The 25,532-nt window shown below is 39.0% G+C and overlaps 1 protein-coding gene across 1 annotated transcript; it reads left to right on the top strand.

Moving 5' to 3' along the window:
- The first annotated feature begins 18,709 nt into the window (after nt 1-18,709).
- LOC120300769 (vomeronasal type-2 receptor 26-like) lies at nt 18,710-24,829 on the top strand. Its single transcript, XM_039327209.1, has 3 exons — nt 18,710-18,820; nt 22,281-22,407; nt 23,896-24,829. The coding sequence occupies exons 1-3, from the start codon at nt 18,710-18,712 to the stop codon at nt 24,795-24,797; spliced, it is 1,140 nt and encodes a 379-aa protein (XP_039183143.1). The 3' UTR covers nt 24,798-24,829.
- The last annotated feature ends 703 nt before the right edge of the window (nt 24,830-25,532 follow it).

Below are 25,532 nucleotides of genomic sequence, written 5' to 3'. Positions count from 1 at the left end.
GGCGCTCCGAATAAGCGTGCCGATTCTACCGCCGCTTCCCCACGCTCGGTGGGCTTTTTAAAGCCCCCAATCTCTCGAAGGGAGATTGGAAAAGGAGGCACCCAGCAGAGTGGTCCTGGATGGCAGTCCAAACCATAAGAAGCAGGAAAGCTGTGGAGAAGTTGAGCGGGAGAAGGAGACAGCCCAGAATGGCAGCCGCTAAGGAGTGACAGCTGTCAACTGGATGAAAATATCTGTAATTTAGTTGGACAACGATACAACAAGCCTGGTGGTGTGAGTACCCAGCGAGCCTTTGCAAGTGATCCAGAGCATAAAACCATTCTGGAGAATCTCAAAGAAGAAAATAAGAGTAGGGAAGCCCCAGAGCGAAAGGGGTAAAACTACCTCCCCTGTGAGATAGCGGTGATAAGAAGCATGGGGGGAAAGAGGCTTTAACTTAAAGCAACAGACTTATAAGCTGTAAAGGATTAACAGATAAGGGTGGTTTCTTGTTCTGGCCTTTCAGCAAAGCTAAGAAGAAGGTTAAAAACCCGAAAAGCGAAAGTGCTGACTGAGCAGAGAAAGTGGACATTTTGAATAAGAATGGAGGAATAATAATAATAATAATAATAATAATAATAATAATAATAAAGTTGGAAGGGACCTTGGAGGTTATCTAGTCCAACCCTATGCTCAGGCAGGAAACCCTATACCATTTCGGACAAACTGATTAATATTAAATGAGGGAAGAGAGACACCTACAAGTTAAGAAGGAAAATACGCATAGAAATAAAGTAAAGAAATTGCTCTAAAAGTACTCTAAAAAATAAAAAGGATAAGCTGTAGCTGAATTGAGGGTTCAGGCAACTAAGAATTAATTGAATATAACCTATTATATGACTTAACCGGAAAAGACTAATTAGGAATAAAAAGTTGAAAATTTAAAGAAGGTGAGAAAAATCATTTACTTATCTACCTTGCTGAACACCTCAATACCTATAACTATCAAGAGACTAATTGTAAAATTTGGACTTTATTGCTAATGAATTGAACATTTGTCATAATACTTAGGCGAACCAACTGTTACATTATTATTATTATATACTATTATTTAGATAAATTAGACTTGCAGTGGAACATGAGCATTTGAAATTGATAAATACATCAGACTGTTGAGTACTGTATATTAAAAGTGCCAGTGTTAGAGGCTTTATGTTATGTTAGTAATAGAACATAATACTTTTAAAATATAAGGTATCAGTGATCATAATATCAGAAGAATAACAAATCTTTCAGGTGTGGTGGAAAGAAAAGACAAAAACTGTACATAAGTGGGTGGGCTGGTTGACATCACTCTGAAAGATGACAAGCATCCCCAACCTAACAAGAGCTGGGACTGGAAGAAAACAGATAAATCAAGCAACATTGGTGGAACTAAGCCCAGTAGGACAAAGATCGATAGAAGAGATGATGCCAAGCGAAAGAGCAGGCGCACTCAAAGATCTACAATTGATGTTACAATCTGTGCAAGAGGTTATGTTGAGAAACCACAAACACTTGAAAAATGAAATAGGCAAAATAAGGAACGTACCGAAGAACCCAAAGAGAAGATTGGAGCAATGGATGGGAAATTCGAATGCTTCCAAGAACAAATACTGAAAAATGAACAGAAACTATTAGAAATGGAAGACAGAACGAATAAGGAGGAAAGAAGAGTAACAAGCAAACAAAAAATTGGAAAAAAAACTCTGTTATTTTGCTAGAGACAGAGAAAGCAGACCACTACTTAGGTTTTCATGAAAGAAGAGAAAGGGGAAGAGCTCCCAGAAATGATGATGGACATGTCAGTGAGAGTTTTAGGAATTGAGAAAGAAAAGATGGCACATGAGATAGATGAAATAGATAGCATACACACAAATTATGCAAGAAGAAACAACCTATCTAAGGAAGTGCATATTAGATTCGCCAAGAAGTCAGTTAGGACAAGATCCTGCACAGAACCATAGACGACCCAATAGAATATAAAGGAAAACAACTAACAGTGTTTAAACAAGTCCCCAGGAGGGTAAGAGATCTTAGAAGGCCCTATCAACAAATCACATTGAAAATAATAATACAAAACATTAATTTTAGGTGGCTGATGCCAGGAGGGATCCTGATGACTTGGCAAGAAAAAAGATACAGGCTGGACACGATAAACAAAGTAGAAGGGTTTTTTCAGCAATATCTAGGTGGCAAAGATGAATTAGAAGAAAGAGAACTAAGAGAAGAAGATATTACAGAGAGACACAGCAGAAAGGCACGAGAAGCACAAAGCAAAGAACGGGAAATTGAGAGAAGGAAAAAAATGAACTATGGCAATGATGATGAAAATAGACATAAAGAATTTAAAGAAGACGGATCAATGAGATCGAAAATATAGGCAGTAATGTGGAAGAACTAACACTACTATCACGAAATGTAAATGATTTAAATTCCCCTGCTAAGAAAAACAAAATTTTGAACAAGCTTAGTAAGAAAAACTTAGAGATAATAATCTTACAAGAAACACATATAAAAAAACAGCACTAAGATCTATTAAACTACCCCAAGTTAGGAACTAAATTTGTATCAATCTCACAGCAGAAAAAAGGAGGAATAGTGATATATGTCAAAAAAAGAATCCAAGCAAAACATATTTATCAGGACAAAGAAGGGAGAATACTGATAACTGAAATTTCCCTGAATAAAAAAAAAGTTGCCTTGGTAGGAATTTATGCCCCCAACGAGAGACAAAGACAATTTTACAAGAAATTACATAAGATCATCGGTGATATCAAAAATGAGAATATGTGTTTAATTGGTGACTTCAATGCATGTGTAGATAGAGAATTAGACTATAAAAGTGAGACTGCTGACTCACAGTTACGTGATTGTCCACTAGCACTCCAAGATCCCTCTGACAGTTACTACTATTTTGCAAGGTAGCACCTATATTATACCTGTGCATTTGTTTTTTTTTTCTTTGTTGCTCTTTATTCCAAGAAGAAGAAAATGTCAACTTAGGAAAAAAACAATAATTGAAATATGCAGCTCATCTTTATTTTACTAATTAACGATGACACAAACTTTAAAGCACCAAACCCTGATATTCTCTTGGTGGTTTACCATAAGTCTCAAAATCAACATATCTTCACAAAAATAATTTGGCTATATCAGCAAAGAATGACTGTCATAAAACTAATTCCCCTGTCTAACAACCAAATCTTTACTAAATTACAAAAATCTAGTGAAGTGAAATGTTTATATTTTAGAACAGTGTATTGAACAGGAAAAAAAGACTGCCTTCAGACGCATTGTCACTTAATTCTTTTTAGAACCAGGATGAATAAATCTATAAGACAAGACAAATCTAGATAGAAATAAAATGATTATTTATGGAATCAAAAATAACACAAAAGTCCCATTGAATAGATTTCAAATTGCAAAGACATGTTTTTTTATCCTCCTTTGTTTTATAACTTATAATCAGCTGTTACATTAATAACTTTGTTTTTCAATAACTGCATTGATCTGTGGAGAAAAATCCATATTAGAGTATGGAGGAGAAGAACTATTCATTGAAAGAAAAGATAGGTGTGGCAAGGAGACATTACCTGCCAAGGCCGCAGATTTGAAAATTCAAAGTTTTTAATTCTTCTGTGTTGGGAGTTTGATCTCACTGCCTCCTGCAATGAATGTGCCACTGCATAAACAGCATTGTAGATACTGTAGCTTTGGGCAGACATCTGCAACTCAAACAGAGGAGTAGGCACAGTCTCCAAATTCTCTTCTCCACTGCAAGTCTCATTGGACACTGAGGGTAATTCTTCAGTTGAAAGTGAACAGTCGAACAATTGCTCCCAAACTTCTTGAAGAAATCCATCTTTGTGGGTTGAAGGTTTGATGACTTCAATAAATTCTTTGAAGGCTTGAACTTCTCTTGAATGCATTGTAAAGGAAAGAGACCCATGGAACAACTGGACATGCCAAGTCCTTTGATGTCCTAGCAGTATGAAATCAATTGGATACATCAGGATCCAAACCTTTCTAAATGATGCACTCTCTTTATTTTCAAAATCATATAGAAATACAACAATTCTGAGCCACAGAATTGTGAATGAGTCACCATAGACAAGAAGAACATTGGCCTTCTGATCTATTAGTTGATTAGAAATAGTTGAGATCATATCAAATAATGCTGAAATTACTTCGAACTGGGTTCGTTGTGGAAGTCTTTGTGTGAAAGACAAGCAGATCCCATTTTGAGAAAGCAAAGAATGCAGTTTCTGCAAGAAATGTTCTCCCTCGTTATTATCAAAAGTAAAGACTCCAATCCACCTCCATTCAAAATGGAGCAGAAGCTGTATAACACCACTGTATTGATGTTCCTCTTTGGGGACCATGCAGTAAAGTGAAGATAACTTAGTAGCCTGGAACTCTTCTTGAGCAAGGGAACCATAGGTCAACTAAAGAAATAAAGGAGAGCCATTATTCATAAGAAGGAAGGAAAAATATATGGAAACTGAATGAACTCTAATGGGTTCTAACTCCAAAGGACTCCTGTTTTTGTACTGGGTTGGACTAGAAGACCCTCTATGTACCCTTCGAACTCTATTATTCGTTTATTCTCTTCTTTTCTTATTCTGTTAATGTTCATTACAAAATAAGTGAAGCTTCTCTCTTACTGCTCTCCCCCAAATTACCTGTGGAATCTTGAAGAGATTTATACTTTCTCCCATATAAAAAGAAGTAGGGGCATCTAACCCTCCAATGATGGCCATGAGATTCTTCTGGTTATCACATTTGTAGTTAGGAAAAAATCCTTTAGATTTGAAAAGCAGGTCCAGAGTGGTCCGATAGGTCATCCTTGAGTTGTAATAACTGTCATAGATGTGGAACCCGAGAGTGAGATTTGGTAAGATCTGGGAGTCTTCATTGATGTCCTTCACAGCAAAGGCCAAGGCAAGGACGTGCTGGTAAAATTTGGTTATTACACTGCAAATAGTTAAATCCCCCCATTGAAGAAATAATTTTAAAAATCTTATAATGTGGCATCATTTTTAGATATATAGCAAAGATTTCCATCTCTGATGGATGTCTTAAATCTAACAAACAAAATGGAGCTGGCTGAGGAATTCTGGGAGTTGAAGTCCACAAGTCATAAAAGGGACTAGTTTGAAGACCCCTGCACCAAGGCAAAAAGAATAGTAAGCTTTTCCCCCTACATTTATTTACTACATTTTACTTCATTGACTACATTTATTTATTTATTAACTGCATTTATCAACTTAGCACATAAACATAATATGAACAGATTCAGCAAGTATCATTCATTTATGTCTTGGATGTTTTGCGAGAAATGGTAATGGAGATTTTTTTTAAAAAAAAAATCTTCAGCTCATTAAATGTTCTTCAAAAAACTTCAGTAAGTCCTTTGAAGAACATTTAAGGTATGAATGAAAAAGACTTTAAGTCTTCAAAGTATTTTCATGAGAAAGACTTTAACTTAATGTAAAGAAATATTTCCTTTCCCACAACCAGATGTACTGAAAAGACAAAGAAGGTTTAAAATAGATACAAAATCTGCATTATGCTCAATACAGTTTTTAATCATATAAGAAATTCTAGGGGAAGACATATGAAGGGGAAAAAACTTACAGTGGTAAGGTATAAGGTTTTAGAGAAGGATGTTCCTTAAATTCAATTTCAACAAAGTGGTAAAAAAATTGAGACACCATCCCACCAATTATGAGGTCACCAGGCTGGAACCACTCATGTGGAACAGGGAAAGCATCACTTGAATGGCATCTCAGAATAGCTACACTATGTAGCAAGAAAAACAGAAGGACCAACATCTTCACTTTATTGTTATGGAGAGGAGGAAGAAAGTCTCTGGAAATGAACCTTATGGATCAACCCCTTTGTGCCCCCATATTATTCTAAAAATATTTATACCAACTGATTCTCAATATCTGTTCCATTAAGCAGAGATGCTTTGATGTTTTCCCTACAGGGATAATACATTGATTTCAGATATTTATAAGGACTATAATTATCTCTGAAACATTGGCAACCTGGCAATTTTACTTTTTATAGCTGATCAGCATCTTTCTGTCTTTTGGGTCACTTAATAAGTGACTGATGGTTAAAATACTTGGAGAAGTAGAATTGGGAAGATATTTTGGAAGAGTTTTCATTTTTATAAATTTCTTCAAGAAAAAGTATAAGTTACAAGTATTAACCAAAATGATTCATCTGCTCTTCTTAAGTGTCTAGACCGGGTGTGTTAAACTCAGAACATCATGTGACATGTCACGATATTGCTGGCAATGGGGTGGGTACAGTTTCGTTGTGATGCATCCAGCTCATGGGCCGGCAGTTTGACATCCCTGATCTAGACTGACATATGGGTTCCATGCTATTTGAAATAATTGAGCCAAATTGTGCAGGGGTACAGTTCTATATTTTAACACTTCCATGGTAAAGAATATCAATTGCTGTTGGTTCCCAATTAGCTAAAAAGTTGTGCTTTCAAAGCTGACTGTAGGACAACTCCATGTTCAATTAAGAAATATTCCTCAACTGCTGCTTTTTCCTTAGAGCCAAAACATTATACATTATTTTCCTGGATATGTTAATCCCTGCTCTATTTTTACTGGTGTTTATTCACTTTTGCTCATTATATGCTATATTAGAAAACAAACTGGCAAAAATAAAATAGTGAGGCTCACTGTTCGTTCTAATTTCCTGTCTCCAACAATAAGGTGACCAACTTTTTTACAATGATAAGGAGGACACAAATAAATTGAAGAAAAAAATGTCGTAAATTAAAGAAACATTTTATTCATTGTAACAATAATACAGACAACCTGCATGTGCAAAGTTTGCCAGCTGGGTGTTTTGGCGCACTCAGCAGCAATTCCTATTGGCTTTTGAAAGCCAATAGTGGGAATAGCACAGCTCATGCAAAAGTTTTTAAAAAAGCATCCAAAAAAGGTGCCGGAACGCCATTCTGAGTGTTCTATGAGGGAAAAAAAAGCCCTGCAGATTAGTCTTCAAATATCGAAAAGGAAGTCATGAAGGAGGACACTTTTTGAGGGAGGACAGAACTTACAAAAGGAGGACTGTCCTTCCTAAAGGAGGACAGTTGGTCACCTTACCAACAAGGCAGCAGTGCCTCCCTAATCTTCAGCTTCTTCATTTACCAGGATAAATTGAGCTAATTCAACATAATTACTTTTTCTTCCAAGTCACCTGACAAATATGCATCAGCTTGTCCTTTTGAATTTTTTTTAAAATAGCTAACCATGTTTCTAACCCAGTTAAAACTTCCACCCAGAAATGACAATTAACAACTATTACAGTATCCTCTACCAGTTTCAGTTCACCATATATATCATATATTTTATCAGAAAGTTAGGAAGTGATTATTATAGCTATACAATAATCCTCCTAGAATTGTCCCCAAAATTCTTCAATGGTTGTGTTTCTCCCACAGTGTATTGCAGATGATGTTGGATGGCAGCATGTAACAGCCAGTGGGTTTCTCATCCAAGAAGCTTCTTCAGTTCTAACTAGATGGTGGGGAAATGGAAGGATTTATATTGCTTACAGGTAGTTGGTCATTTGCATTCTTTTAGACAGACTGGACAGATGATACCACTCTAATGGCAGAAAGTGAAGAGGAACTAAAGAGCCTCTTGATGCGGGTGAAGAAGGAGAGCGCAAAAGTTGGCTTGAAACTCAACATTAAGAAAACCAAAATCATTGCATCCGGCCCTCTCAATTCCTGGCAAAAAGATGGGGAAGAAATGGAGGTAGTGACAGATTTTATTTTTCTGGGCTCAAAGATCACCTCAGATGGGGACTGCAGCCAAGAAATTAAAAGACGCTTGCTCCTGGGGAGGAAAGCTATGGCAAATCTAGACAGCATACTAAAAAGCAGAGACATCACCCTGCCAACAAAAGTGCGTATAGTCCAGGCCATGGTTTTCCCAGTTGCAATGTATGGCTGTGAAAGTTGGACCATAAGAAAGGCTGAGCGCCAAAGAATTGAGGCCTTTGAACTGTGGTGCTGGAGAAGACTCCTGCGAGTCCCTTGGACTGCAAGGCATTCAAACCAGTCAGTCCTAGAAGAGATCAACCCCGACTGCTCTTTAGAAGGCCAGATCCTGAAGTTGAAACTCAAATACTTTGGCCACCTAATGAGAAGGAAGGACTCACTGGAGAAGGCCTAATGCTGGGAAAGATTGAGGGCAATAGAAGAAGGGGACGACAGAGAATGAGATGGCTGGATGGAGTCACTGAAGCAGTAGGTGTGAACTTAAATGGACTCCAGAAGATGGTAGAGGACAGGAAGACCTGGAGGAACATTGTCCATGGGGTCGCGATGGGTCGGACACGACTTCGCAATTAACAACAACAAGACAGACTGGACTTTCTTGTTTTTCTTTCTTTCCCTCCTGATAAAGAACCTTTGGAACAACCATCCCTGGATGACTGAGAATCTCCATAGACAGTTAGCTGTGCAGTTTGGGGTGAACACCCTTCGAATGGTGCGAGAGTACGAACTGATTTCCAGAAAACATTGCAGACTACAGGAACCAATTGTGTTTCAGTTTGAGATGCAGACAACACAGACTCCTCCCCAACAGCCTGCGCCTGTCTTCAACAGTGAAGGGACACAGGGCAGAAAATATCCTGCAGCTAGGAAGGCTCCACGCCCATTTGCACTACTTAGGCGACCCTGAGGACACAGACAAACTTCCAAATGGCCTCAATGATTCTCTAAAAGAAGGCAAATGACCAGCCATCTGCAAGGAGTATAAATCCTTCCATTCCCCACCATCCAGTTGGAGCTGAAGAAGCTTCTTGGATGAGAAGTGAAACACCTTCAAAGAAAAAGAAGAAAGTCCAGTTGCCTCTTGAAAAAGCATCTTTGGGACAGCCATACCTGGTTGACTGAGAATCTCCATAGACATTTAGCAATCCCACATTTTTCTTCCTGCCTCCCTTTTTTTTGTAGGGCTAAATTTTCTGTCTCGAACCTCTCATTTCTCAAAGCTTTTTGAAATCAAGCATTCCAAAGTTAGTTTTCACATCAGGAGAAACATGAAAAATATAAGTATACTGGAGAGAAAGGTTGCAATCACATTTTACAATGGCCATGAGTGGGCACAGCAGTGCAATTCATGTAGTGGTCCATGCTTTGCATTCTGCAGCCTCATCATGAGAAATTTCCAGGACAATGCAGGGAAGCAAAAGGCTTCCTGATCTTCAGTCTTGGCAGGAGACTTTCCCCCCCTATATCTATCACGTAAATGTTTATATAACACTGTTAATGTGTTATGTGGCTATCCGACTTCTTGGGCTTTATTGGGACATTGCCTCTGTCTCATTTGCTTAATCATGAAAAAGGCTGCCATGCTTCCTCCCCCATTTATTCAACTGCTTCTTCCTGTATTTCTTTCTCTATGAGTTCTACTTCTTCCTTCAAGGCATTTTCTGCAGCAGGACAAAGGATGTCCTTCAATATGGAAGAAGTTAAAAGCCAGCTTGACATCCCCAACCTGCTCACTTTTCCTGATCATATTTTCCAGGGAGTGAAAGTTGGAGGGTCTATGACAATTTGCTGCAGCCAACTTGCCATGGCCAAGTCACTATGGCCAACTCACCAAAGCCCACTTGCCATGGCCAACTCACCAAAACCAACTTGCCATAGCCAAATCACCACAGCCAACTCACCAAAGCCAACTTGCCATGGTTAACTCACTACAGCCAACTCATCAAAGCCAATTTGCTATGGCCAACTCACCATGGCCAACTCACCACAGCCAAATAACCAAAGCCAACTTGCCATGGCCAACTTACCACGGCCAACTCACAAAAAGCAATTCACCACAGCCAACTCACAAAAGCCAACTTGCCATGGCCAACTTACCACAGCCAACTCACCAAAGCCAACTTGCCATGGCCAACTCCTCATGGCTAACTCACCAAAGCCAATTTGCCATGGGCAACTTACCACGGCCAACTCATCAAAGCCAACTTGCCATGGCCAACTCACCAAAACCAACTCACCAAAGCCAACTTGCCATGGCCAACTCATCACAGCCAACTCACCAAAGCCAACTCATCATGGCCAACTCACCAAAGCCAACTTGCTATTGCCAACTCACTATGACCAACTCACCAAAGCCAACTTCCCATGGCCAACTTACCACAGCCAACTCACCAAAGCCAACTTGCCATGGCCAACTCATCATGGCCAATTCACCAAAGCAAACTTGCCATAGCCAACTCACCAAAGCCAACTTGCTATTGCCAACTCACTATGACCATCTCACCAAAGCCAACTTGCCATGGCCAACTTACCAAAACCAACTCAGCAAAGCCAACTTGGATCTCTGCAGCTCCTGGAGGCTCTGCTTTTCATGCCACTTGGTTTCCCACCCTACCCCCACCAGGCTGATCTGGTGGGTGGGATTGCCTTCCATCTTCCCTGCTGCTACATTGGCAGCTGCTGCTGCCCTCCCGAGAGGTGGCATGGTGATTGGACAGTGGCCATGCTGCGAAAGGGGATAGACCATACCCCCAAAATACCACCAAAACCAGCAAGGCAAACGTGCACACAGACATGGTGCCAAAACCAGCATTGCGGATCCCTGCAGCTCTTGGAGGCTCCAAGTGTTACCTTTCATGCTGCTAGTTTTGGTGCTGCATCTTTGTGCACGTTTGCTGTTTTCAGTGGCACTTTGGGGGGATGCTCTATTCACAACATTGCTGCCATCCAATTGCCATGCCGCCTCTTGGGAGGGCAGCAACAGCTGCTAATGCAGTGGTCGGGAAGACAGAAGGCAATCCTGACCACCAGATCAGCCTGGGGAAGGTTGGGTGGAAAATCGAGAGGTGCGAAAAGCAGCACTCAGAGCCTTCAGGAGCTGCAGCAACGTGCAGCCTCTCCCTGTAAGCAATCCGGCTTGCCCAGGGTCAGGTTAACCATTGTGGGAGGCTTGTCTCACATGTAGGCCATAGAAAAAAATAAGACACCCCCCCCCAATAAGCCCTAATGGGTTTTTTGGGCCTAAAATAAATATAAGACCTGGGCTTATTTTCGAGGGAACACAGTATTTGTGCAAACTATCTGTGGCCTCCTGGGGTCTGATTATAGCTATTTCTCGCCATTTTTTCAAGTTCCGTTTTGGTCACATGTTATATTATTTTATATTTTATATAATGTAAAATATTTTCCAAACCAGCCTGAGTCTCCTTAAAATATATCCTTTTTTTTTTTTTTTTAAAAGGTATTCATTTTCTATGGAGACAAGATAACTCCAATTATCTGGAAAGTGAAAACAATATTATTAGTTCAACTTGGAAGGGGAATATGGGTGGGATTGGACAGCATGTTTACCAGCAAAGCTATTTTTTTGACTTGACCTCGGTTGATGCAGTTATTTCTCTTGCAATTACTGAAACCACTATCATTTATTTTGCTTGGCCACATTCAGGTGACTTTTAAAGGCCATGATAAAATAATGACTACATGTGCAGGGTGATTTAGAAAAACCCTTCAGTGTGGATATTGAAGATTGGAGCAAAGGTCCTACTCAGATAAATTAATCTGTCCCCTTTCCTGATTTCTATATTTATCTCTTGCAAATCTCTCCTGGTTTCCCTTAGGCATGCATTGTGCTTCTGCTGATGAAAGAGAGAGTGAGGGAGGAACATTGTTTCATTTTGATGATCTTTTCTTAAAGTAATAGAATCCCAGACTTGAAAGGAATCTTAGAACTCATCTAATCCAACCCATTTCATAGGGGAAGATCTTTTGCACTTCGGTGACAGATCACCATCAATTTTCTGTTTCAAGATCTCTAGCAAAGGAATATTCACTACCTCCCATTGAAGCCTTCTAAGAAGACAGCATACATCATATGACTCCAGAGATGTATCTAAAAAGAGGGAGGAATGTTCAAATGGTGCAGCACATGATATTCCTACTCATGTTTCCTCACTTAGTATGCAAAGCAATGGGTAGGACTGAGCAGGTCTCTTTTCCACATGAGTCCTATCAACCTGGGCACTATATCATTGGTGGAATCACATCTCAGCTTATTCCATATATTTCTCTGCATAATTTCAAATTGCCTCCTTCATTAGAAGTTCTAAGGACAAAAAGGTAAGGAAATTCCTCTAAATGCCTTGTAAAGAGTTTTACTGTTTGAAATATCCAGGACTTTCCAACACCATTTGGCAACATCCTTTTCATTTGGATATGTTACTCTGACTAAAACAGAGATATTTTTCTTTAACTGCATGTGAACTGTGATATATTTATGGTATATCACAAAACTTTGGACATGTGAATGCAATTTTGTTGTAAACAATTTAGTGGGAAGATATTCTTTTTTCTTTAAAACCTCCCAGTCCAGCTCATAGTTATTAGATTTCTTGGTTGTATCTCCTCCAAATAATAACTACTAAAATTAATCTAAAATTTATCCCAATTGTGCCATGATCTTGGGAGTAGGTTAGAATTTCAATGAGCTTTGAAATGATTAAGTAGCTAATTTGATCAACCTTGAGACAACTGTGACTTCTGGTGGCATCATGAATTCCTAGTTTCACTGGCAAGAAAACCATGATTTTCACTTTTTCTATGACTTTCCCCCCAGTAAAAAACTACAATTCTGAAATTTCTTGATTTCCTCAGTGATCTTTCTTAGATGATCTCCTAAGGAATCATCCAGGCTGTCTAAGATTGGCTTAATTTAAAGTCTCCCTCCAGTAAAATTCAATTCTTGGATCTTTAATGAGCATCTCCATGGTCTTTCCCTGCATCCCTGCCATGAATTGTTATTTGTGGACACAAATATCAGGTGTGGTTAGGCATTCCTGAGGATCATGGCTTTTCTTTCATAGTGTGTAGAATGTTATAAAGTTTGATCCTTGTGTTTTTTTTTCATGTGACATATGTATATTGTTCTATTTTCAGAATGATCTCTAATTTTTACCAGCACAATTTAGCCCTAGCATTTGCAATAAATGAAATAAATAAGAATACGAAGATCTTAGCTAACATCTCTCTTGGATTCTGCATTGTGGATAGCTACAACCAAGAAAAATTTTTCTATCACAGTGTTCTGCAGGTTCTCCTCAAGTCACAGAGATTTGTCCTCAATTACAACTATGACTCCAAGAAAAATATGATAGCTGTGATTGCAGGATTAACTTCAGATATTTCCTTCCAGGTGGCAGACATTTTAATGATGTACAAAGTTGCACAGGTCAGACTTCTGTTGGTTGAGATGCTTTGATTTGATATATTGATATATTTATTCTGCTGTTTTTTGTGGTGTGTGTGTGTGTGTGTGTGTATGTGTGTACGCGTGGTGTTTCAACAAAAGCCAGATCATATCCTAGACATTACAGCAAGTATATAGGAAATGGTAAAGAAGGGACAGTTTTAAGCAGAACTATTTTCATCTCTCATCTAAAAATGGTTGCTGGAAAAGCTTGTGTTGAGATTATCTATCTATCTATCTATCTATCTATCTATCTATCTATCTATCTATCTATCTATCTTGTTGTTGTTGTTAATTGCGAAGTCGTGTCCGACTCATCACAACCCCGTGGACAACATTCCTCCAGGTCTTCCTGTCCTCTACCATCTTCTGGAGTCCATTTAAGTTCACACCTACTGCTTCAGTGACTCCATCCAGCCATCTCATTCTCTGTCGTCCCTTCTTCTATTGCCCTCAATCTTTCCCAGCATTAGGCCCTTCTCCAGTGATCTATCTATCTATCTATCTATCTATCTATCTATCTATCTATCTATCTATCTATCTATCTATCTATCTATCTATCTCCCTTTATAGGAACAACCATCTATATTGCTCAACTCAGAAGGGATGCCATGGCAATCAATTTTTTGGGCTATTTTTAAGAGTAATATACTGTATAGTGGACAATGGGAGCAGAAATCACAGTGTTCCATTAATCTTGTGAGCAGACCTTTTTCTCAGGTGTTTTCCCTGGATCATCTAGTCAATCAAGTAATGACTTATCAGTGATCTTTTCTTTTCATGTGTTATATGTATGGCAGCTTATATGTCATGCACAGCTTGTTGGAATAGGGCTTATCTGTCTCTTGTTGATGCACCTTTTTGTTGAACAAGAGCTGAACCCTTTATCTGATACCTGTTCGGTTCTTTCTACCCATGTCATGTGTATCTTTGTATATATCTTTCCCTGTGTATGTATGTGTGCTTTTAACTATGTGTGCTTGTCTATCTGTCTCTTACAAGGAATGGTATTTATCCCTGACTGGAAGGTTTCTCATGATGCAATTTTTAAAGGGTTCATAATATTTTCCTATCCTCTGTTGTTTATAACAACAACAACAACAACAACAACAACAACAATAATAATAATAATAATAATAATAATAATAATAATAAAAGTTGGAAGGGATCTTGGAGGTCTTCTAGTCCAACCCCATGATCAGGTAGGAAACCCTATATTATTTCAGACAAATGGTTGTCCAGTCTTTTTTTAAAAAAACTTCCAATGTTGGAGCATTCACAACTTCTGGAGGCAGGTTGTTTTGAATGTCCCTTAGTTCCTTGATCATAATCTATACAACAGAAGATTTGCATTGTCTTCCAAAATCATTATGTCCAGTCATGACAGCTCTCATATATCCCAGTTTTTTTGTTACAGAAAAGAGAAGAAAATCCCAAAGCTGCAGAGTTTTCAGTCTCTCCCACCAAAGAAAAACTACAAATAAGCATATTTTCTGTTTAGCAATGGGTAGTAGCAGTTCCTGAGCCGGTTCTCCCCAATAAGTTATGATCTTATGGTATTGATGTCCCTAATACATTTTTGGAAGGGAGGCTTGCCTTAAACATATGCCCTATTGCCTGTTGTTGCTGTTGTTCAGTTGGTAAGTTGTGTCCCACTCTTTGCGACACCATGGATCATAGCACAGCAGCCCCCTTGTCTCTTGGAGTTTGCCCAAATTCATGTTCATTCAATTGATGACATATTCTAACCATCTTATCCTCTGTTGTCCCCTTCTCATTTTGCCTTCCATCTTTCCTAACATCAGTGATTCCTCTCTTCTCATTTGGTGGCCAAAATATTTGAGCTTCAGCTTCAGTATCTATTCTACCAAAGAATAATCAGAATTGATTTTATTGATCTCTCTGCAGTCCAAAGGACTCTGAAGTCTTTTCCAACATATCTATGCACAAAACATGGAATTATTACACCGTAAAGAGAACAGACCTATAGTTTACTTGGATACTGTAACATTTTAAATCACCCATATATACATCACTTGTAATACCTTTGGTTCAGCTATTAGCATCTGATAAGGTCTTAAATTATATTCTAGTGACGAAGTCATCTCTACCCATGGGTGGGAAAGTGAGCACAAATCCAACAGTTGCTTCTATAGAATTTAGTCTAGACTCTAAAAACTAAAAACCAGAAAGGGATTTATGAGATGAAACCAGAATTTCATTCAATTGTAAGGAGATATATAAGCAATGGAAAGAGACAAACCTTTCTGGTTGCCTCCTATGCCTTGCAGTACCAAAAACCTTATTCTGATACTAGCACTGATTTTAATTTTTGCTAATAGTTTTGAAGTTCTTTCCTTGTTGTATTAGCTGGCTATGGAGATATTTTCTTATAATTGAGAGCCTTTTTGTAGTTCTACCTCCTCTACCAGTTTCCCTCCTCTACCAGTTTCCCTCTTCCATGGGGGCCTGCCTTTCCTACATCTGGCACAACCATCTTCTACTAATGGGATAACCTTATTTCCTGAATTTGCTTGCTGCTGAACATTCTTTTGTAGAGGCAGATTTTGTGATTTATTTATTTATTTTATTTATTTATGAGACTTATATACTGCTTTAAGTGCAAGGGTGTACACCAGTAAGCAATGTGTATATATATATATATATATATATATATATATATATATATATATATATATTTCCATTGCCCCCAACAATCTGGGTCCTCATTTTACCTACCCCGGAAGGATGGAAGGCTGAGTCAACCTTGAGCCGGTGAGATTTGAACCGCTGACCTGCTGAACACAGTCAGCTAAAGTGGCCTGCAGTACTGCACTCTAACTGCTGTGCCACCTCGGCTCATTCCAGCTGCTGCTCCCCAGGTTTTTGTATTTGAAACAAAGCAATTATTAAACACCACCACTCCTAAAAGCTATCTTCAGGCCAGCAAAGATATCTGACTTCTGTAGGAAAGAGATAGTCTAAGTGGATCCTCCACTAAGCAAGAAATTGAATTGGATGAACTTCAGACTCTATTTCACCTACAGAATTCTATGTTTCTAAAGTACTGTTAACCAGGCATGAACATCTACATCTCATCATCAGTTTTAGTCAGGACCTATGAATAGTATAGAACAGTGTTTCTCAACCTTGACAATTTTAAGGCATGTGGACTTCAACTCATTTCACATTGCTGGCTGTGGAATTCTGGGAGTTGAAGTCCACATGCCTTAAAATTGTCAAGGTTGAGAAACACTGGTATAGAACAACAGGATTGAAAGGGTTCTTGTACGTCGTCTAGTCCAGGGGTCGGCAACCTTAAACACTCAAAGAGCCACTTGGACCCGGTTCCCAGAGAAAAGAAAACACTGGGAGCTGCAAAACCTGTGTGTGTGCACATGCACAAGGGGGGGAGGAGCTTGATTGAAGAGTTTAATTAAAAAGAAATAGAGGCTGCTGTGCAAGCGCCTCTCTCTGTCTCTGTCTCTCTGCAAAGAAGAAGGACAAGGGGGGACGTGATAGCAGTGTTCCAATATCTCAGGGGCTGCCACAAAGAAGAGGGAGTCAAGCTATTTTCCAAAGTGCCTGAAGGCAGGACAAGAAGCAACGGGTGGAAACTAATCAAGGAGAGAAGCAACCTAGAACTGAGGAGAAACTTCCTGACAATTAGAACAATTAAGCAGTGGAACAACCTGCCTCCAGAAGCGGTGAATGCGCCAACACTGGAAGTTTTTAAGAAGAAACTGGACAGCCATTTGTCTGAAATGGTATAGGGTTTCCTGCCTGAGCAGGGGGTTGGACTAGATGACCTCCAAGGTCCCTTCCAACTTTATCATCATTATTATTTTTATAAATGGCAGAGGAGGCTGGGAGCTGCAGGAGAAGGCTCAAAGAGCCCGTGGTCTAGTCCAACCCTCTGCCCAAGCAAGAGACCCTATACCATTTCTGACAGATAGCAGACGAGTCTCTTGAAAGCTTCCCATGATGAAGCTCCCACAACATTTGAAGGCAAACGGTTCCATGGTTGATTGTTCTCACTGCCAGAAAATTTCTCCTTATTTCTAGGTTGAATTTCTCCTTGATCTGTTTCCATCTGTTATTCCTTGTCTGGCCTTCAGGTACTTTGGAAAATAGGTTTTTCCCCCCTCCTCTCTGTGAAAGCCCCTCAAATATTGGAACCCTGCTATCATGTCTTCCCTGGTCCTTCTCTTTACTCCATTAGCCATGCCCAGTTCCTGTAACTGCTCTTCATATGTTTTAGCCTCCAGTCCCTTAATCATCTTTATTGCTCTTCTCTGCTTACTAAAGATCAGCAGAGTCTCCCATGGTACAAATATGTAGCTTTACAAAGGAGTTTGAATGAAAAACCTTAAGGTCATACTGTGAAAGTGACTGGTAGAACCTTCTTCTAACTCATTTCTGAAACAAAGGTGCTTTTTTCAAAAGGCAACTGGACTTCCTTTTTTTTTCTTTGAAGACATTCTGCTTCTCATCCAAGAAGCTTCTTCAGTTCTTCCTCTTTAGAAGAAGCTTCTTGGATAAGAAGCAAAATGTCTTCAAAGAAAAAAAAGAAAGTCCAGTTGCCTTTTGAAAAAACACCTTTGGGACAACCATGACCTGGATGACTGACAATCTGCATAGTCATTTCTGAAGCATCTTCTCTCTACTTAGCTGGCATATGGATCTTTTGCCCCTGAAAGGAGAAATAGACACAATCTTTCCTTCTTCCGTATGACCCTCAATGAAGACCACCAGGTCCAAGGCATTGCTTCCCTGCTAAAGTATTTTGGTTGGACCTGGATTGGCCTCTTTGCTGAGGATGGTGACAAGGGAGAGCATTTTCTGATTACCTTGGAGGCCCTGTTCTCTCAGAATGGAATCTGTTCAGCTTTCATTCAAAGAGTGCCACATCGGGAGCAACAAAGGATGAATGCTTGGCATAAAATCTTTGATCTGATTGAAAGACTTAATGTCCATATTACACAGAGCAATGCGAGTATAATGGTTGTTTATGGAGATACGTTGACGATGAAGTGGTTGAGCAATCTATTATCTGCTGAAATTGATAGATGTAATAAAAAGGCATGTGATGGCAAAGTGTGGATTATGACAGCACAGATAGATGTTGCATTAATGAGTCAACAGTTAAAAACCAAATTGGACTTCTTCCAAGGATCTCTCTCCTTCAACCTTCATTCCATGGAGATAAGCACATTCCAAAATTTTCTCCAGCATCTCAAACCTGGCCAAAGTCCACAAGACAGGATTCTGAAAGTTTTCTGGGAAGACTTGTTTAAATGTGAATTTTCAGATTCACAACCTCCGTTAAAGTATACATGTACAGGGGAGGAAAGCATGGAATCCCTTCCTTCATTAACATTTGATATGGCCATGAGTGGCCCATGAGCATCTACAATGCAGTCCATGCAGTGGCCCATGCTTTGCATTCTGCAGCCTTGTCTCAAGCCATTCCCAGAAGAACACTGGGTGACAAAAGACTTCAGCCATGGCAGGTATTGTTTCAATATACATGTTCAAGCTATCCATTATATAATAAGATTAATGTTATTAATACATTTGTTTTACTTCAAGGATGAGAAGGCAACTGGACTTTCTTCCTTTCCTTTGAAGATGCTTTGCTTCTTATCCAAGAAACCTCTTCAGAGCTGAAGAAGCTTCTTGGATGAGAAGTGAAACATCTTCAAAGGAAAAATAAGGAACAGTTGCCTCAAGAAAAAAAGTATCTTTGGGATAACTTGGATGACTGGGAATCTCCATAGAAAAGTAAAAGCTTCTGGGGGGGGGAATGGAAAATCAGTGGGAAAAGGTTCATGGAAGTTGGATGGGACCTTAGTAATAATCAGGCCTCACAGTTGCCTACTGCAATATCCACTATTTCAGAATTTTTCTCCCAAGGGATTCAACCAACCCAAAACATACGAAAAGCTGGGAATGTATTGAAGGGAACTCCCTCCCAACACCTTTCATATTGAAATGAAGTTCCACCAAGCCACAGGAGCTAAGAATAGAATAGAGTAGAGTAGAGTAGAGTAGAGTAGAGTAGAGTAGAGTAGAGTAGAGTAGAGTAGAGTGGAGTGGAGTGGAGTGGAGTGGAGTGGAGTGGAGTGGAGTGGAGTGGAGTGGAGTGGAGTGGAATGGAATGGAATGGAATGGAACGGAACAGAACAGAATAGAGCTGTTGGAGGTCTTCTCATCCAGCCTCCCGCTCAAGCAGGAGAACCTATACCAGGGGTAGGCAACCTCGGCTCTTTTATGACTCATGGACTTCAACTCCTAGAATTCCTGAGTCAGCTATGCTGACTCAGGAATTCTGGGAGTTGAAGTCCATGAGTCATAAAAGAGCCGAGGTTGCCTACCTCTGACCTATACCATTTCAGACAAGTGACTGTCCAGTCTCTTCTTAAAAACCTCCAGTGATGGAGCACCCACGATTTCTGGTGGCAAGCTGTTCCACAAGTTAATTGTCCTCACTGTTAGGAACTTTCTCCTTAATTCCAAGTCACTTCTCTCTTTGCTCAGTTTCCAACCATTGTTTCTTGTCCTGCCCTCTGGTGCTTTGGAGAATAATTTGACTCCCTCTTCTTTGTGGTAGCCTCTCAAATACTGGAATACTGCTATCATGTCACCCCTATTTCTTCTTTTCTTTAGACTAGCCAACTAGTATGACTAACTTCAAGCAGTTTTCCGTTCATTGCAGTGGAGGGAATTAACTTGTTCTAAAAGGGATAGATAATTCAGAACATAACTGGAATGAATGAATAATTAATAAATAATGAATGGAATGAATGAATAATCCAGAATATATTGGGTTAAACTGGCTTTGTGAATATGGATCAGAGGCTAGTCCTGGATGAGATCATCATTCCATGTAAATAATGGCATTTGTTTAGGGGAAAATGTTTTGAATTATGAACTCTGTATTCATGTACTTCCTAATATAGAAAGGCATGAATTTATTTAGAAGTTTTATTTCAGTGTGAGTGATAGTCCATCAATCTTCAGGAGCAGTCATCTAAAAATGAATTATTCATATAAGAAAAACATATAAAGCCATTTCCCCCCCCCAAAAAAATATCTCTATTATTAACAATGGAACTAAATATTATCAGGTTTGAGCAGAAGTAAATAAGGTATATAGAGTATACTTGCAGATATTATTTGGGCAATTTTTTTACCTTAATATTTTTGGGTAATTTATATGGATCCCTGAGTGTTTCATACAAGTGTATCTGCCTACCTTTCTATTTATCTATCAATCTATCTTCTTTTCCATCAGCTCCACTTTTTTCTTCAAGGCATTTCTTTTAACAACTCAGCAGGAGAAACTGTGTCCTTCAATGTGGAAGGGGAAGTGGACAGCCAATTTGACATCACCAACCTGCTCATCTTCCCCAATCATACTTTGAAATCACTGAAAATTGGAAAGCTTGATCCCAAGTCTGCAAAAGGAAAATACATCTCAGTTAACAAAGATGCAATAGTGTGGCAAACAGCTTTTAACCAGGTGCACCCTGCAGGATCTTAGTTTTGTTTTAAATCACAGACTCAGGACCATGGAGAAGTGTAGTATTGGAAAAGATCACAAGGATCATACATTCCAGTCCTCTGCAATGTGCAGAATTGTTATTTAAACCAGCGGTCTCCAACTTTTCTAGCTTAGCAGACTGACATAGGTAGTGGTAGTGGCAGCAAGGCTGGGGAGATGGAATAGTTTTGTGCGTGCACCGCTTTCAGAAATGAAGCATTGTATGTGTGCACATGTTCATGCTCATCCACCACTTCTGCAGCCTGGTTCCAAATGAACTACTGCCCAGCACTGGGCTGTGGACCGGAGGTTGGGGACCCCTGATTTAAATCATCATGAAAAGTGCCTGTCCAGCCTCATGTTCAGAAGAGATAAAAGTGAAAAGTCCACAACTCCACAGATAGATTGTTGAACATCTCATGACCATCAACTACTCACAAAGTAGACCTTTAAGAGACTGATACTTGCTTTGATCACTTGTACTCCTTGATGCTACCAACTAATTATTTTAGTATTATTTATCTTTCAGTGTCTTTATGAAGTAATTCATATAGCTATTCTCCATTTTCCTTGTTTGTCTAACTGAATGTGAACACAGAACAATAGAAGATAGTGTCTGTAATCAAAATGATACATAACAGTAATAGGTACAACCTGTTAATGAACTGACATCTCCAAGAACAAATCTGAAATAGGAGTAGAGACTGATAACTTCCCCAAATAAGTTTTTACATTATTTCAAGAGGAAAGAATAGTATGTCTTCAGAATGAAAGATGCCTCTGAAGTTTGTTTCATTCATCACTTTTCATGCAGGAATTCATATACCAGGAACACTTCACACAATTTGTAGAAACCAACATTTAATAGTGCAAGAAATGTATGATTTCCTGGCAACTTGGGATACTATTGACCTCAGAACATCATCTTTAGTGTCTAGCTTTCTGCCTTGACTTTAATTTTCTTTATACTTGATGTTTTACAAAAAAAAGGACTAAAAAGAAAACTACCAAACCCACAGATATGTAGCAGAATGGAAAGGAAAGTACCAACTACTATCTTCAATTTATTTTTGCAAAAATATATAGGGGTTGCATATTGTTGTACTATGGCATTGTGCAATGGGCATTGTTGGACATGGTTGTTGCTGGACATTATTGTTGCACATCATGCAACTCCCTCATCAGGCAATTGGCAGCTTTCCCTAACTTATTAAAACAAAATTAAGACTTTCATGTCTGTGAACAGTATGTTCAAAGAGCTATAACTTGATCAAGATAAACTTCTGACTTTTTAAACAAGGAAAGTGTTGATTGCTGCCCCCTCCTTAATTTGGGGATCTAAAATAGAACAAAACAGCTTATTGAAAATTTATGGGCAAGTTTTGATTCTAAATTTTGATTCTAAATGACTTTTATTTTCTGGATAGATGATCCCGCATTCAGTGTGTAGTGAATATTGCCAGCCGGGGTATCAGAAGAAGAAGAAAGAAGGGAAAAAATTTTGTTGTTATGACTGTGCTCCATGTGCAGAAGGAAAGATTTCAGACCAGAAAGGTAGGTGAGGCTCTACATCAGTGGTTCTCAACTTGTGGGTCGAGACCCCAGTTGGGGTCGAACGACCATTTCACGGGGGTCGCCAAACAACGCAGTCCGCCATTTTCCCCCTTTTCCTTAGCTGTGCTACTCCCTTTTATTCTATTGGCTTTTGAAAGCCAATAGAATAGACTCTCTTGAATAGAGTCTAATTCTATAGCAGTGGTTCTCAACCTGTGAGTCGGGACCCCATTTGGGGTCGAACGACCATTTCACGGGGGTCGCCAAACAACACAGTCCGCCATTTTTTTCCCCTTTTCCTTAGCTGTGCTACTCCCTTTTATTCTATTGGCTTTTGAAAGCCAATAGAATAGACTCTCTTGAATAGAGTCTAATTCTATTGGCTTTCAAAAGCCAATAGGAATTGTCCAGGGTGTCTCTGCCCTGCTAAGCCCGCCAAAAGTCCCATTCTGCAAACCGTGCTGCACCAGTTGAGTAGTCCTCGACTTACAACCGGTTGAGTAGTCCTCGACTTACAACCGGCTGGGGGTCGCGGCATTAAAAAGGTTGAGAACCACTGCTCTATAGACAGTATACCAAACAGAGGGAGCATCATGAACAACTTGCCTCCAGAAGTTGTGAATGCTCCAATTTGTCTGAAATGGTATAGGGTTTCCAACAGGGGGTTGGATTAGAAAACTTCCAAGGTCCCTTCCAATACTACTACTACTACTACTACTACTACTACTACTACTACTACTATTATTATTATTATTATTATTATTATTATTATTATTATTATTATTATTACGGATCATCGCACAGTCAGCCAGATGTTCAGACTGGATTTGGCATTTTGTCTACCTATCAAGTCCTTACCCAGGACCTGGGATAGGCAGATGTGGATGTTGGATGGTATTACAGGTATCGTTGCAGGATGGAAGCAGTTCCTAGTAAGGCTGCCTTTTGCAATTGACTAATAGCGAATTTGTCAATGCCAATGGTGTTTAAGTGGTGCTCCAGTTGTTTTGGGATTGCACCCAAGGAGCCTATTACTATTGGTACTACTCTTGCTTGCTTTTGCCACAGTCTTTCTATTTCTATTTGTAGGTCTTTGTATTTTGTTATCTTCACCAGTTCTTTCTCTTCTATTCTGCTGTCTCCAGACTACTACTACTACTACTACTACTACTACTACTACTACTACTACCACTACTACTACTACTATTATTATTATTATTATTATTTTATTATTATTATTTGGAGAATGTTATCCAAATAAAAATGTAATGTCTTTTTGATGTAAAGCTGAGTCTCATTCTGAATGTGTACTTCAGACATTAGGTTCACATGGGAAATATATAAAAGCTATGATGACCATTAAATATAGCCTATATTTCTGTATTAAATCATGACAGGTAGCAGCCTTCAGGATTAAACACACACACATTTTTTAAAAAATATATCATTACATCAGAACTGAACTGAAATCTGTTCTTTTTCTTCCAGACATGAATGACTGTTTCAGATGCTCAGAAGATCAATATGCAAATGAAGACCATACTGAATGCATCCCCAAAGTCATAACTTTCCTCTCCTATGATGAACCGTTAGGAATCAGCTTAGCTTCAGCTGCTCTGCTTTCCTCCCTGACCACAGTCTTTGTGCTTGGAACTTTCATTAAGCACAGAGATACTCCAATTGTCAAAGCCAACAACCGGGATCTCTCCTACACTCTCCTTGTCTCCCTTCTGCTCTGTTTCCTCTGCTCTGTGCTGTTCCTTGGTAAGCCAAAGAGAGTCACCTGCCTTCTGCGACAGCCAACTTTTGGCATGACTTTCTCAATGGCCATTTCTTGTGTCTTGGCTAAAACTATCACTGTGGTGGTGGCTTTCATGGCAACAAGACCAGGATCCAACATGAGGAAATGGGTGGGAAAAAGACTAGCCAACTCCATTGTTCTCTGCTGTTTTTTCATTCAAGCAATTATTTGTATTGGGTGGATAACAATCTTTCCCCCATTCACGGATCTTGACAAACATTCATTCAGCAAATATATCATTCTAGAATGTAATGAAGACCCCATTGTGATGTTTTTCCTTGTCTTGGGATACATGGGGCTGCTTTCCATCATCAGCTTCACGGTGGCCTTCCTAGCCAGAAACCTTCCAGAGAGTTTCAATGAAGCCAAGTTCATCACCTTCAGCATGCTGGTGTTTTGCAGCATTTGGTTAGCTTTTCTTCCAGCCTACCTGAGCACCAAAGGGAAAAATAAAGTAGCAGTAGAGATCTTTTCCATCGTGGCCTCCAGTGCTGGCTTACTCAGTTGCATCTTTGTCCCAAAATGTTACATTATTCTGCTGAAATCAGAGTTGAACAGCAAGGAACAGTTGACAAAGAGAAAGAACTAAGAAGCTGATTCATTCATGAACCTTATTGTTTTAATGAGCTGTGACTTTTTTTTAATCTGTTGTGTCTGTATTGTTCTTTTCATTGACCTTGAGCTTAATAGTATTTTGTCTTTGCTGGTAGCTTTTGTCCTTGCTGGTATTTGATGGTATTATTGGGGTATTGATCATTTCTTCTGTGTTACTTCCACACCACAGATGGAGTTTGTTTGTTTATTTATTTGTCCAATTCATATAGCTGCCCTTCTCCCAACAAATGACTCTGGATGATATAATTTTAATGATAACTCTTTCTAGCAGCACTCTAAAATAATGCAAGTTGATGCTGAGTTAGCATTTTTCAGCCTATAGAAGTTGTGCTTTGCTAAATATTTAATTTTGGTTTGATTACCGGTCATATTGGTTAATTCCACAGTCTACTAGCAGTTAAGTAGCTAATAATAATAAATTGTATACATCTAAATAACTAAATAAATGTAAATAAATAAATAAACAGCATGTAAGGTAAAGTATTGCATAGCCTATTAGAGCACTTTATTTTTTTTATTTCATTTTACTTTATTTCTCTTTTTTGCCATTGACATTAATTTTTGCTATTGTTTTAACTTCAACTTCCAGAATTCTCCAGCAATCTTTAAGTAGACATAAAGAAAATACACTCTTTGTATGAGATTCCAAGAATGGCCTTACTGGATTCAGCCTAATTTATCTATTGTATAAATCCAAATAACTAAATAA

The sequence above is a fragment of the Crotalus tigris genome, unplaced genomic scaffold (assembly GCF_016545835.1).
Source record: "Crotalus tigris isolate CLP2741 ecotype Arizona unplaced genomic scaffold, ASM1654583v1 scf7180000017614.5298720, whole genome shotgun sequence".
In the NCBI taxonomy this organism is placed as follows: Eukaryota; Metazoa; Chordata; class Lepidosauria; order Squamata; family Viperidae; genus Crotalus; species Crotalus tigris.
Note: the sequence above shows the minus strand (reverse complement) of the source record. Positions and strands in the feature narration are given on the sequence as shown.